The following is an 11,911-nucleotide window of genomic DNA, read 5'->3' as shown; positions in this document are numbered from 1 at the left end:
GCACACCAGCAGCGAACGGTTGACACACAAGCCTGGCTGCAGAGCTGAGATGATGACACAAAGCTCTCTGCTGAGGCAGAGCAGTGGACTATGGGGAGCCTTGAACCCCCGACCACCCGGCCCTGACAGCGTGGTTCAAAACCAGATGGCGCTATAGACAGTACCAACTTGTGGCCAGGGTTTCACTCTGCACAAATGCAGAGTTAGAATCCAGAGCCATGTTCATTTCTGACCTGGCTGTGCCACATGTCGCCCGCCATCCCTCAGCAGAAATGACTTCCAGCTACACAGCCAGAGTGAATGTTCCATGGATTCGGGAAAGAAGAAGGCAAGCCAGGGAAACAGGTTTCCATGGCAGGCGCCCTCCTCCTGGCAGGGTGGGGAGCCCCAGTGTGGAGGGCCTGCTCTGGCTCCCACCTCCCCACAATACCCCAGCCCAGCTCACCCTCATCCAGGTTGCCAATCACAGCCTGCTTCTTCAGGAAGTCACTGCACAGCTTCTTGTTCAGGCCAAAGGCCAGCATGTTGTGGGTGAACGTGCTGCAGGAGAAACACCCGTGGCCATTACCCTCCTGCTGGCCCAGAAAAGGGAGCACAGACACTGGGCTCTAACACTGGGGGATGGCTGGGCCATGGGGCAGCATCAGGTGAAAATGTCACCCACACCTCCTAACCGGAATTTGCACCCCAGGATCAAGAGACAGACTGACACCCAGCCCCATGCTCCTGCGAAATCAGACCCACTCCTCCACCCCGCACTGGAAGGTGGCCCGGTCTGGCTTCGCGGCTCGGCTCTCACCCGAGCTGCCCGAAGGTGATGTTCTCATTGAACCGCAGGCTGTCATCCCGCTCTTCCTGGGTCATGTGGCACCATTTCTCTCTGTGGGCACAGGAAGGACAGGATGGGCTTCAGAATGGCTTGGGACCCTCCCTCCCCTGCTCTGTGGAGCTGGTAGTCTGCACTGCCTCTTAGACACATGGGGACCTGCCTTGGGGGTAGCTTCCACCAGAGCCTGCTGCTACTCTAGGGATCCCCAAATACCAACATTTACTCCCTGCCTAAGATGAAGAACCGCAAAGCTAACGACACTCTGTTGTCCTGGAGACCTGAGAGGGTCTTGGTTACTCACAGCCAGGAGACTCAGAGGAGCTAGGACCTTGCCTGGTGTCCTGGGACAGCCATACTGTCCTTTCTGCACAGACTCTGCCTGCCTCACAGGGGTTCTCCACCATGGCTGTTTCCCACCACGGGGGGGGGGCAGTAACTCCACACTCTGCCTATAGGCCTCCTGGCACTAGCCTGTGACCATGTGTCCATCATGAAGCCAGCCCAAACTGTAAAGCCAGTGGGGCAGTGGACAGTCTCTAAGAAGAACTGTTCTCTGCACTGGGCAGGTGGCATGGGGTGGGCACCTGGGTACGGTTGGGGTGTTCTTTTGGGCATCCACCTGCCCTGTGTAGAGGGAAGGCCCAGGAGTAGACACAAAGTTGCCTATGCTAACTCCTCTCCACTACCACAGCAAGACCGTCATGTCACCCATCACCTGGCTTTCCCCTTCCCACTGAGGCTCCTGGAGCAGGCCCTCCTAAGAGGACACAGAAGGCCCTGTGTCTGTGCTCACTGCCCACGTGAAGTCAGACCCTAGTACTCAGAGGACAGACACACTGCTTCAGACAGGAGGAGAGCTCCTTCTGGCCCACGTCCTCCAAAGAGAAGCCTCAGGATGGATGAGCTAACTAAAGTAAAGTTGAGAGAAAGACTGGAGCACAGGGAGAGAAGAAGTAGCATGGAGGAAGGAGAGTCAGTGTGGAGAAGCAGAAGGAAGGAAGGAGGGGAGAGAACAAAACCAAGGGGCCAAAGCCCGGGCCTGGCTCTTCCTGGCCCAGGCCACTGACTGCTACAGCTCAGCAGGGTGGAGTCCCCTGCGGCTTCTGCATGCTCAGGCAGCACCTCCATCAAGATCCCAGAGTGCGCTGGAGGGACTGTGCAGCCTGCCGACACTTGCTCTGAGGCTGCTTAGGTACCACCAGCAGCCTGCCATGTACAGATGTGCACAGTGACCCACTCTGAGTTGTGTGGCTTAGCAGCTCCGGTCCTTCACGCCTGACCCCATGAGGAGTGATTCTCCTTGCTGTGGACAGGACTAAAACTGAGGTGTCACCTGACGTCTGAAAAGGAGTGGAAGGTCACGAGCAACTTGGCCTGGCTGGTGTCTTCTGTCTAGTTGTTTCCTGAGAGCTGAGCTCAGGCTTCTGCAATGCGAACATCAATCACAAATCTAAGCACTCTCTCTCTCTGTCTACGTGTGTGTGTCTGTCTGTCTGTCTCTCTCTCTCTCTGTGTCTGTCTATATGCCTGTCTGTCTGTCTGCCTGCGTGCGTGCGTGCGTGCGTGCGACTGAGAAAAACAGCTGCTGGAGGCTGGGGACTTGATGACACCAGCTCCTCTCCAGTAGGCCTATGCTGGTCAGTCAGCTGCTTGGGCTCCAGTGAGGAGGAGGCTTGTGAGGCCTAGGCAGCAGGAGAGCTGGACTCGGACAGAACAGGCCACTGGGCCAGTAGCATGGACCAGCTCAGCTGTCTGGGGCAGGGGTGGGGGTGGGGTTGTGACAGTGCCCGTCTTTGGGCCTGAGTTGCTCCTAGGAAGCTGGCTTGTCACAGGGTTCTCTGAGAGAACTTGGGGCTATGGGGCCCTGCTACTGTGAGGGGATGTCAGGCCCGGATGCTCCTCACAGCCTCTGTAGAGCCACAGCAACGAGGGTCACAGAGTGGCACAGCTGTGAACCATCGTCCCAAAACATCATGCCCAGGCTCCAAGGAAACCCACCTGGGTTCACAACTCTTTATGACTGGGCACAGCTTTTACTCTAAAAATATGTCACAGAGGCTTCTAGGAAACATGAGTCAGACCCCTGCAGGCTCAAAGACAGCCCATCTTTGCTTCAAGGGACCACCCCCAGCTCTTCTGGTTACCCAGTGGCTGAGGGAGAGGGAGTAACTATCCTTCCATGTGACTCCAGACCAGATAACACCCCCTCCAGCGGGAGTGGGAGGAGCTGCAAACAGGACGGCTTTTCTATACCCACCCTCCACTTCCACACCAGTGGGATTCCTGTGCCTGGCCCAGGTACAGAGGGGCCCCTGGAGAGTGCCATGCCCCTGAGGGCTAGCAGTCTTTTGCCCGTGTGTGCCTCTTGGGGTGGCTCAGTGTTCTGTTTTCTAACTATCTCAGGATGCTCTGACCCTGGCAATCTCTGTCTTGGGCCAGGCCCTGTCACCAGCCTACCTAGCACAGGGCCTGCCTCCCCAAGGACACCCTCCCCTCCTGGCAGTGGCCTTGGAAAGAACCCCAGAGCTGTAAAATGGAACGAAGTCACGTGGACACACACCTCTTCTCCTCCTGCTCTCCAGCATCCCCTCTGGAGCGGCAGCAGAAACAGGTAAACAAAGGCACATGTCAAAGTCATGCAAGATATGTGGATGGAAAAGAGCAAGCAGAGAGGATTATTCTAGGTGGGAGCAGAGAGGACAGAGAGAGACAGGGAACCCAGAACAGATGGATCCCTAGGAGCTGGGAGAGCTCAGCAAGAAGCCAATGGCGGGCCTGGAGGCCGCCCAGTCTCCAAACAGAGTGGAATTCTCCCCAGGGTCTTCTAGAAGTCTAGGGCCTTGTCCACCCCATGCTCCCTCTGTTTCCCCAGGAAACAGTCCCAACACATGGTCATGGGACTTGAGGCAAGCCACCTCATTCCCACTGGCCCCAGCTGCTCCTCTGAGGAAGGGTTCTACCTCAAATAATCACTTTCCCACAGAGGAGCCTCGACCAGAAGGCGCTCTGCTCATCTGTTCCCTGCCAAACACAGCAAAAGGCCCAAGGCCTCCCTAGTGACAGTCAACTGAAGCTCTGAGACACTGGTTACAAAGCCCCACACTTGGTGGGCCAGTAGGGCTGGCCTGGCTTTCACAGGGACTGCTGCCTTGCAGCTGACTGGAGTGGGTAGCAACCTGTGCCTGCTCCCAAAGAGAGCCTTGGTAGTATTGGGGGACAAGTCCTTCCCTGCTTTCCATGCTTTCTGAACAGAGTCCCACAGGGCATCTGCGGTGCAGGACTAGTGTGGGCATGGCTGAGAAGGTCTGCTTAGGCTTCAGCTATGGGCCAAGGGGGTGGCTGCACTGCCAGGCCTGATTCTAACAGTGAACAGAGGGGTGGAGTGGAGGCCAGTGGTCTCTCTTGGGCAGAGGTGGCATTTTTAGGAGGATCAGGCCATGTCATGCCAGAGCCCCAGAACAGGAAGCACCATGCAAGCTGAGCATCCCACCCCCAAAGCTGTGAGCACTAACCCCTCAGGCAGCTTGCAGGGCTCTGGGACACATGGCGGGTGGAAGAAACCAACAGCAGCTCAGCCGTTTTGCTGGCTCCCAAGGACTTGGGAGAGTGAGCCAAGACTTGGTCCTCTCTCCCAAGGCTGGAGGGGACACTCTTGGCTCATACCTGGTGGTGGGAGATCGCTTCCGCCTCTCACAGTGGACAGCATCAAAGAAGGCCGCATTCCAGAACCTTGACGTGTGCCTGCGGGATGAGACATGGTAAAGGTCTACCCAGGAGTAAGCTGGTCCTTCCTACGCTCTACCCCAAGAGTAACAGCTTCTCATTTTGTGAAGCCTGAGAGGTAACTAAAGTGTTGCTCTGGCAGGGGATGGAAGCATTGAAGAGGACGGTGGGAAGAGGAGCAAGCCAGCCTGTTCAGTTGCTTGGGCAGGCAGCAGTAGGCTCCCAAGGGAAAGTGGACAACTAGACCCCTGCCCTACTGAGCAGGATCTCACCGGCATGGGAACCCTGAAGCCACACCCCATGGCAGTCATAGGAACAGAGCCACAGGACCATGGAAGCTGGACAGTTCTTCCTGTAGAAAATCAGGGGTGGCCTGGGGCCTGCATCTGCACATGGAGGTTCATTACCTCACGGCCACATGGCAGCTTTGATTACACAGCACAGCGTGTGGGAGAACAGAGGCCATGTGACCCAGGGTCCACAAGAGTGGCTTCTGGCCCTTTGTTACCCCAGCTCCAGGAACCTGGGCGCCCAGCATAGCTCCTGGGGTAATATGGACCCAGTGAGCCCCTCCTCTGCTGCACAGAGTCCGCCTCCCTGTGTTGACCTCCGATAGCCTCTACCCAGCCCTCTGCCCTGGGGGTTCCCATTGTATTTCTGAGCCACACTTCTCACATGGCCCTTGCTCGACTGTGACCTTTGAGGGAGGAGCCACGTTGATGCATTCTATTCAATGCTAGAGTTGCTCCTCACTGATGAGTGAATGTGAGATGTTGAGGCTCCCCAGGGCTCTGGGCAACACTAAAGGCTGCCGGAGCACCTAACTGCTGCTGTCTTGGGCTGTTTTGTGTGAATGCCTGGAGGTGTCAGCACAATGATGTGTTCAGAAAAGATATTTATTTGACTCAAGATTTATGGCTAGAGGGTCCCAATAGTCTTGTACTGGTTCCAGCAAGGATCCCTGGCTGTATCCCAACATGGCATAGGAGAGGCCAAGTGTATAAGGCAGCCTTGCTTTGCAACATACTTGACTACCTGAATTCCTTCCTGATGGTGCCCAGGCTGAGTCCCTAGTGACCTCACTTCTAAAGCTCCTACCATCTTAATTTCACCACACCAGGCCAGAGCACAGCCCCTGATTCTTGCTTCAACCGTGTGTGTGTGTGTGTGTGTGTGTGTGTGTGTGTGTGTGCGCGCATATGCACAAAAACAATATGTAACTGACATCCCGTGAAGTTTACCCATGTAATTGACATCCCGTGAAGTTTACCCATGTAATTGACATCCCGTGAAGTTTACCCATGTAATTGACATCCCGTGAAGTTTACCCATGTAATTGACATCCTGTGAAGTTTACCCAGTAATGTGAGATGTAGCTCAAGGGTAGTGTTGGCTTAGTATGTGATAGCCCTGGCACAAGAAAATTAAATAAGGTATATAGGGGCTAGAGGGATGGCTCTGTGGTTAAGAGCACTATCTGCTCTTCTTGGACAGGGGTCCTGATTCCCAGCACAGACATGGCAGCCCACAGTCACCTGTAACTCCAGCTCTAGGGGATCTGACGCCTGTTTCTAGCCTCCAGGGTACCAGGCACATACGCTGCACAGACATACATGCAAGCAATGCATTCCTAACAGTAACTTAGGACATGTATAAAGAAACAACTAAGGCACGAAATTCAGTGATTTGTCGGTGTATTCGGTGGTACAGCTCTCTGCACTGTCTGACCCCAGAGCACTTCTGCAGCCCCACAAAGGAAGCCCACAGCAGTCACTCATCAGTCTTGTCACTTCTCTACTGCGGCTCCATGTGCCCTGCGTTCTGTACAAACAGGACGAGGTGACTCGTGGCCTTTTGTTTCTGCCTTCTCCATGAGTACAATGGCTGGGGGGGGGTCACTGTGTGGTGATCTTACTCCACAATTCATGGTGCAGAAAGACCTCATCATGCCTACTCCAGAGCCAGCTAGCCTTGCCCGCCTGGGACTGTCCTGAACAGTGTGCTATAAGCTCCATACAGATTCCCGTGTAGGTATCTGCATGAACCCACAGTGGAATCTCCATAATGGCCATGCTGCTGTACCTTCCCACCTCCATGGAGAGTCAGAGGTCTTCTTCACATCCCTATTAAGACTTGCTGGCATCAATCCTCTCACTGTGACTACCCTAGAGGTGAGGATGGCCACTGCCTTTGCTGGAGACACAGGCACCTGAGGGGCTGGGCAGCAGCTAGGCCTGGTCAGTTGGGGCAGGATGTGGGTGGGCCTTACCAGATGGGCTGCTGCTTCAGATGCGTGTACAGGTAAACCTTCTCCCCCTTCTGTTCATCTTCAGGGCTGATCACAGTCACTGCAAGAGCAAGAACATCCGAGGGCAGCCTGTGCTGGACACTCCATGATGGGAGATCCTATGGACACTCAGCAGGCACTGTGTCTCCCAAAAGCCATCGAGCTACACTGCCCACATTCCAGGAAGCTTTCGGCCAGCCTTAGCTTAGGGATTCTTCCCAGTGCGGTCCATGAAGCGGCACCTCCCCTAACATCTGGCTTAACTCCCTGGGGCGGAAGATTAATTTCTGCACAGTCTGCTTAGAAAGGCCTTCCCTGTGCAGCTTGCTTGTTCCTGTTGTTGGCTAATGGTGGGCCAGTTTACGAGTCCTGGGTGGTGTGTCTTGGTTACAAGGCCATAGAGGTAGGCCCTGCCTTCCTTCACAGGCACCCCTTCTCCACCCCCCATCAACCCCCAGGTTCCACCATGCCATAGCACCCCACCCCCAGGTTCCAGCATGCCATAGGCCCCGCCTCCCTAAGGCCCCACTTCCTAGACAACCCGAAGAGCTGTGTTCTTACCAGTCTTCAGCTGTCTGTCCTTAGGTTTGTTTTCATCTTCCCTGGAGGGAGAGAGACCAAAAAAAGTGAAAAGGTGGCCCATGCTACATTTCCTGTCGGATGCTGCCCTGTTCTCTGTGTGGCTCCTCTGAAGAGAGGCTGGGAATCAGTGCCACAGTGGCAATTGATGGGACTGGGGACGGAGGCCTGTGGTGCTGAGACTGCACGGCACCATTTTCTTTGAGGCCACTATGTGGACAGGGAGAAACAAGTTGTGTATCCTGGCTGTAACCAAGTCTCAGGTAGTGCAGGGCCCTGGATGGCTGCCCCTGTCCTGCTGTACCCCTCTTCATGGCATCTCAGCTTCAGCACTCCTGCGACCAATGCTCCCATCTTAAGAGCCCTCTGGGGCCAGGCATGGTGGCTCATGACTTGAATCCCCAGCATTTGGGAGGGCAGAGTCAGGTAGATCTCTTCGAGCTTGAGGCCAGCCTGGTCTACATAGCAAGCTCCAGGACAGCCAGAGCTACATAGAGACCCTGTCTCAAACAAAACAAAAAAGTTCGCTGTCTCCCAGAGCAGCCTCTCTGGAGGCAATGGCACCCAAGACCTTCCTGATCTCACTCACATTAACTTGCATGGCAGTGATAGGAGGTAGGAAGGACAGGGTGTGTGATTTCCCCACTGCCAAATGACAAAGCCATATGCGCCTGTCAGCCCAAGAAACAGGGTTCCTGGACCCCTGTGTGCCAGCAAGCAAACAGCATGTGGGAACCATGGGAAGCTCTGGGGGTGCAGGGTCATGTTGAGCTGGCAGCTGTGGGGCTCAAAAGCAGCTGCAGGGCCAAGACTAGGTAAGCCACCTGCTTCTCCCAAAGTCCATCTCCGCACAAGCTCGGGCCTGCGCCCACACTCACTCGTTTTTCCTGGCCAGTGGTCCTTTCAGCTTGGTCTCCAGCCCCCCAAAGAAGCCCTTCATGTTCTCCGTGTTCTTCAGCAGCCGCTCAGCAATGTCTTTCTTCTCTGCCAGCCAGCTGTTGGCTGACTTCAGGTAGGAGTCAATGCTGCCAGCTGGCTTCTCCCTGGGCTCTGCAGGGAGCAGCTGCGGTTTGCCTTGAAAGAGGGGAGAAAGGGAGTGAGGAGCGGTTTGCAGCAGGGACAGAGAGGGAGAGTGCCTGAAGGTGCCTCCCAGGGACTGCAGACTAGAAGGCGCTGTCCTCAGTCTCCTCACCAGGGCGGTCAGAAGCAGCTGGCGTAGCAGGCTCCTCAGACAAGGGTGGCCAAGCCTCCCTGGGGTGGTCAATAAGCACACACTGCACAGAGCAGTGGGCAGAAACCATGAAGTAGCCTGAAGGAGCTGGCTCTGGACAGAAGAGAAGGAAGTCTACACTGAGAGCCACACAGCGGGTCTGAGAGGCCGGGGCAACAGAAGAGGCTGCCCTTGGTGGGGCACAGGGCAGCGACTGGGCCCTGTCCCAAAGGCATCTGGAATGGGCCTTTCTCGGGTAAATATGGGAAGAAGATGGATGGGGAGAGATGAGTGGGACAACCCAGAATCTTTCCTTAGGGCAGTGAGTGGAAATAACCCCACCAAGGTAACCCCAATGGGCCAAGTGTACATCTTTGCACAGACTGGCTAGGTGAGTAGAATGAACCTTTCCATTTGACTTGATGGTAGCCAACAAGCACACAGCCTACTGTGAAGGGCCAGGCTGATGATCTATAGCAGTCAGGCCAGTTGGGGCTTCGAGGAGCAGAAGACCCAGAGCACACGCAGAGGGAAGTGGAGCAATAGTGAGCAAGGAGGGTGTGAGGGAACTACTCAATTACCCATGCCCGGGTCTCCACAGAGAGGCTCTCAGCACTCTCCTTGAGGAGCTGAACCAGGCTCTGCTGGCAGGCTGCAGGGCTCAGCACAAGACACCTTGGGGCTCCTGCACCCTGGGTGTTTCAACACAACGAGCCAAAGATTCTTCTCAGCTCTGTATCTTTGCTTCACCGTCCCCAGGCACCCCGGACTCTTCCCGGGATATACAATCCCAGGCTGCTCCCCTAGATGGCCAGCTCTGAATCCCGCTTTGCTGGAGCAGACCACGGAGACCCCCACACGCAGCACTCCTGCTTCTATCATTTCCTTCCCTGCACAGCCAGCCCTGCCTGACTTGTCCTGTCCCCAACACCAGCTCCCTCTCTCTGCAAGCCCTGTAGCTTCTGCAGGTAATCATGGACGCTTCCCTTCATGTTGTGTTACCAGCGCACAACTCCGTTCCCAGCTCACTGCTCTGCTCAGGCCGACTCACCCAGATGGTAGTAGGTGAAGCACATGGTCATGAGGTTCTTGGCAGGTCCAAAGTCATCCATCTGGTGGCACCTGGGATGGGAGCAAGGTCAGCTGGCTAGAGCCCCACTACCTGACTCCCAATGCAACTTTGTTTTGTTGTTTGGTTGGTTGGTTTTTGTTGTTGCTGCTTTGTTTTTTTTTGAGATGGGGTTTCCCTGTGTAGCCCTGGCTCTCCTGGAACTTGCTCTGTAGAGCAGACTGGCCTCGAACTCACAGAGATCTGCCTCCCAAGTGCTGGGATTAAAGGTGTGCACCATAACCAGGCACCACTGCAAGATGATGAAGCCGGACCAAAGTGCTTCAGAAGCCTCAGTTCCCAGACTCTGCCACAGCAGCGACAAGAACACCCAGCACGCAGTCAGGGGAGCCACTGCAGATGCAAGGACTGGCTCTGGGTGTGGGAAGGTGTTTGTGGCTCTCAGCCTGGTCTTTCTCACATTAAGATCAAATCAAGGCCCAGGAAGCTCATCCCAGGGCACCCCAGCAGGGCCAGGACCTGAAGTCACCTCAAGCTTTGGTCCACACCCGTGGCCCAGACCATTTTGCCTATTCTCAGGGGTCATCAGGATGTGTTGTCCCTCACATACATGCTCAGAAGTCAGTAGCTCCAGATGTCCTGGAGGGCTGTTAGGAGATGAACCACTGGACGGTCCCAGGCTCCGTCTCAGGGGTTTGGTGGGGTATGAATGCATATAAGTCATAAGACCCCAGGCCACTGTTGTCCCTACCCTCCTGGTCCAGAGGTAGCACAGTAGATAGATACTCATGCCCTTTGTGTCACTTGCTGAAAATCAAAACAAACTATTGCATACAAGAAAGTGACATACTGAGTGGCATTTTACAAATGCAAAGGACCATTCTTACTGCACTGCAGTGTGCTAAAGATTACAACCAAATATTAATGGGATAGTCACACAGCCCTTCCACTTAGCACACGAATGGAGAGAAAGAGGCTTTAAAAGGAGGAAATTATATTAGTCCAGTTACAGACTGCACTGTGAATGAGAAGGGCAAAGAGAACAACCCCATCTCCAGCTGGGCAGGAGGGAGCCCACAGCTCTGCTCCCAGAAGATGCTGGCCCCGAATTCTAGCCAAGAGTGGGCGACAGCTGGTGTGGCCATTACTCACAGCTGGCTCATCATGGGTGGGAAAAGTGGGAAGGACAGATGCAGGGGGCTTTGGAGGAGTTCGCCACTTACTCAAACAGCACCACTGCGAAGGACTGCACCAGGCGGTAGAAGGTTGGTTCAGACACACACTTGGACTTGCAGCGCTGTGCAGAAAGAACCAGGCAAAAATCAGCAGGACTTGGTGACACACAGCAGTTCAGCAGGCTGGAGGCTTGTCACTCTGCATGTCTCCATGCTTCTTGGATGGGCCCCAATGGCTGCTTCTCTTCTGCCAGGACTCTGGGCAGGACACAGGCGCTTCCCAGGGCCCTCTGCACTGGAGCCCAGAAGGTGCTCTCCTGCTCTCACGGGATCATAAAGTTTCTCCGTGGAGAAGTGTGGAGTGACAACACCCCAAATGGCAACTGGCTCTTCCTGAGTTTGTTAATTACTCTTGTCTGCATTTGCTAACTTCTCTATGAAGAACACATCCCTATTATAATGGGAATATGCAAGCTGTGAATCTTCCCAAGCTTTCTCAATACATTTGGTTTTACCTGCCTTTCACAACCTTGAAAATATTATCTTTTACAAAATTTGAATACTACAGGTTATTTAATAAAAATATGCACGGACAGAGCCCACATGCTCGCCTCTGGAAAAGAATTTGGGGAGACTTCCCAAGCTTGCCATAGTCCTTATTCCTTCCAAAGTTAAGCTTCCAACCAGGGGGCAGGCCTTTATAGCCTGCCTCAGGTGTCTCTGACCTCATCCACTGGCTTATGTCCTCCACTCTCTTCACCATAGCGGCACTGAGCAGGTAGGTTGGTGGTCCTTTTTGCCCACCTTGCACTCACCTGTGCGCTCACAAACCGTGCAAACCACTCACGGCCTTTCCCGTCTTCACCACTGCAGTACTCTCCAAACTTGGCTTTCTCTTCCTGGTCCAAGTCCTCCCTGTGGATAGCCAAACATTTTCCTCAAATTTAAGGAAGAAAATGAAGCAGAAGGCTGAGGATTGGCCAGTGTATGTAATTTGTACTTATGGGTTTGTCATCAGACAATAATAATATTATCAATC

The 11,911-nt window shown here is 54.5% G+C and overlaps 1 protein-coding gene across 2 annotated transcripts in view; it reads right to left on the bottom strand.

Annotated features, from left to right (window-relative positions):
* Kiaa0513 (KIAA0513 ortholog) overlaps nucleotides 1-11,911 on the bottom strand; it is a 50,825-nt gene that overhangs the window by 4,924 nt on the left and 33,990 nt on the right. Inside the window, exons 3-12 of one of the 2 annotated variants that reach the window (XM_016008467.3) lie at nucleotides 11,688-11,787; nucleotides 10,921-10,994; nucleotides 9,680-9,750; nucleotides 8,297-8,492; nucleotides 7,401-7,441; nucleotides 6,822-6,900; nucleotides 4,493-4,570; nucleotides 3,390-3,419; nucleotides 800-880; nucleotides 446-540 (exon numbers count right to left, since the gene is read on the bottom strand). In XM_016008467.3, the coding sequence (XP_015863953.1) occupies nucleotides 446-540; nucleotides 800-880; nucleotides 3,390-3,419; nucleotides 4,493-4,570; nucleotides 6,822-6,900; nucleotides 7,401-7,441; nucleotides 8,297-8,492; nucleotides 9,680-9,750; nucleotides 10,921-10,994; nucleotides 11,688-11,787 (845 nt within the window). The remainder of the gene's footprint in view (nucleotides 1-445; nucleotides 541-799; nucleotides 881-3,389; nucleotides 3,420-4,492; nucleotides 4,571-6,821; nucleotides 6,901-7,400; nucleotides 7,442-8,296; nucleotides 8,493-9,679; nucleotides 9,751-10,920; nucleotides 10,995-11,687; nucleotides 11,788-11,911) is intronic. The other variant, XM_042277780.2, reaches the window with a different exon arrangement.

This window comes from Peromyscus maniculatus, chromosome 5 (assembly GCF_049852395.1).
Source record: "Peromyscus maniculatus bairdii isolate BWxNUB_F1_BW_parent chromosome 5, HU_Pman_BW_mat_3.1, whole genome shotgun sequence".
NCBI classification, from domain to species: Eukaryota; Metazoa; Chordata; class Mammalia; order Rodentia; family Cricetidae; genus Peromyscus; species Peromyscus maniculatus.
The sequence above is the reverse complement of the archived record's forward strand: the minus strand, read 5'-3'. Positions and strand labels throughout refer to the sequence as shown.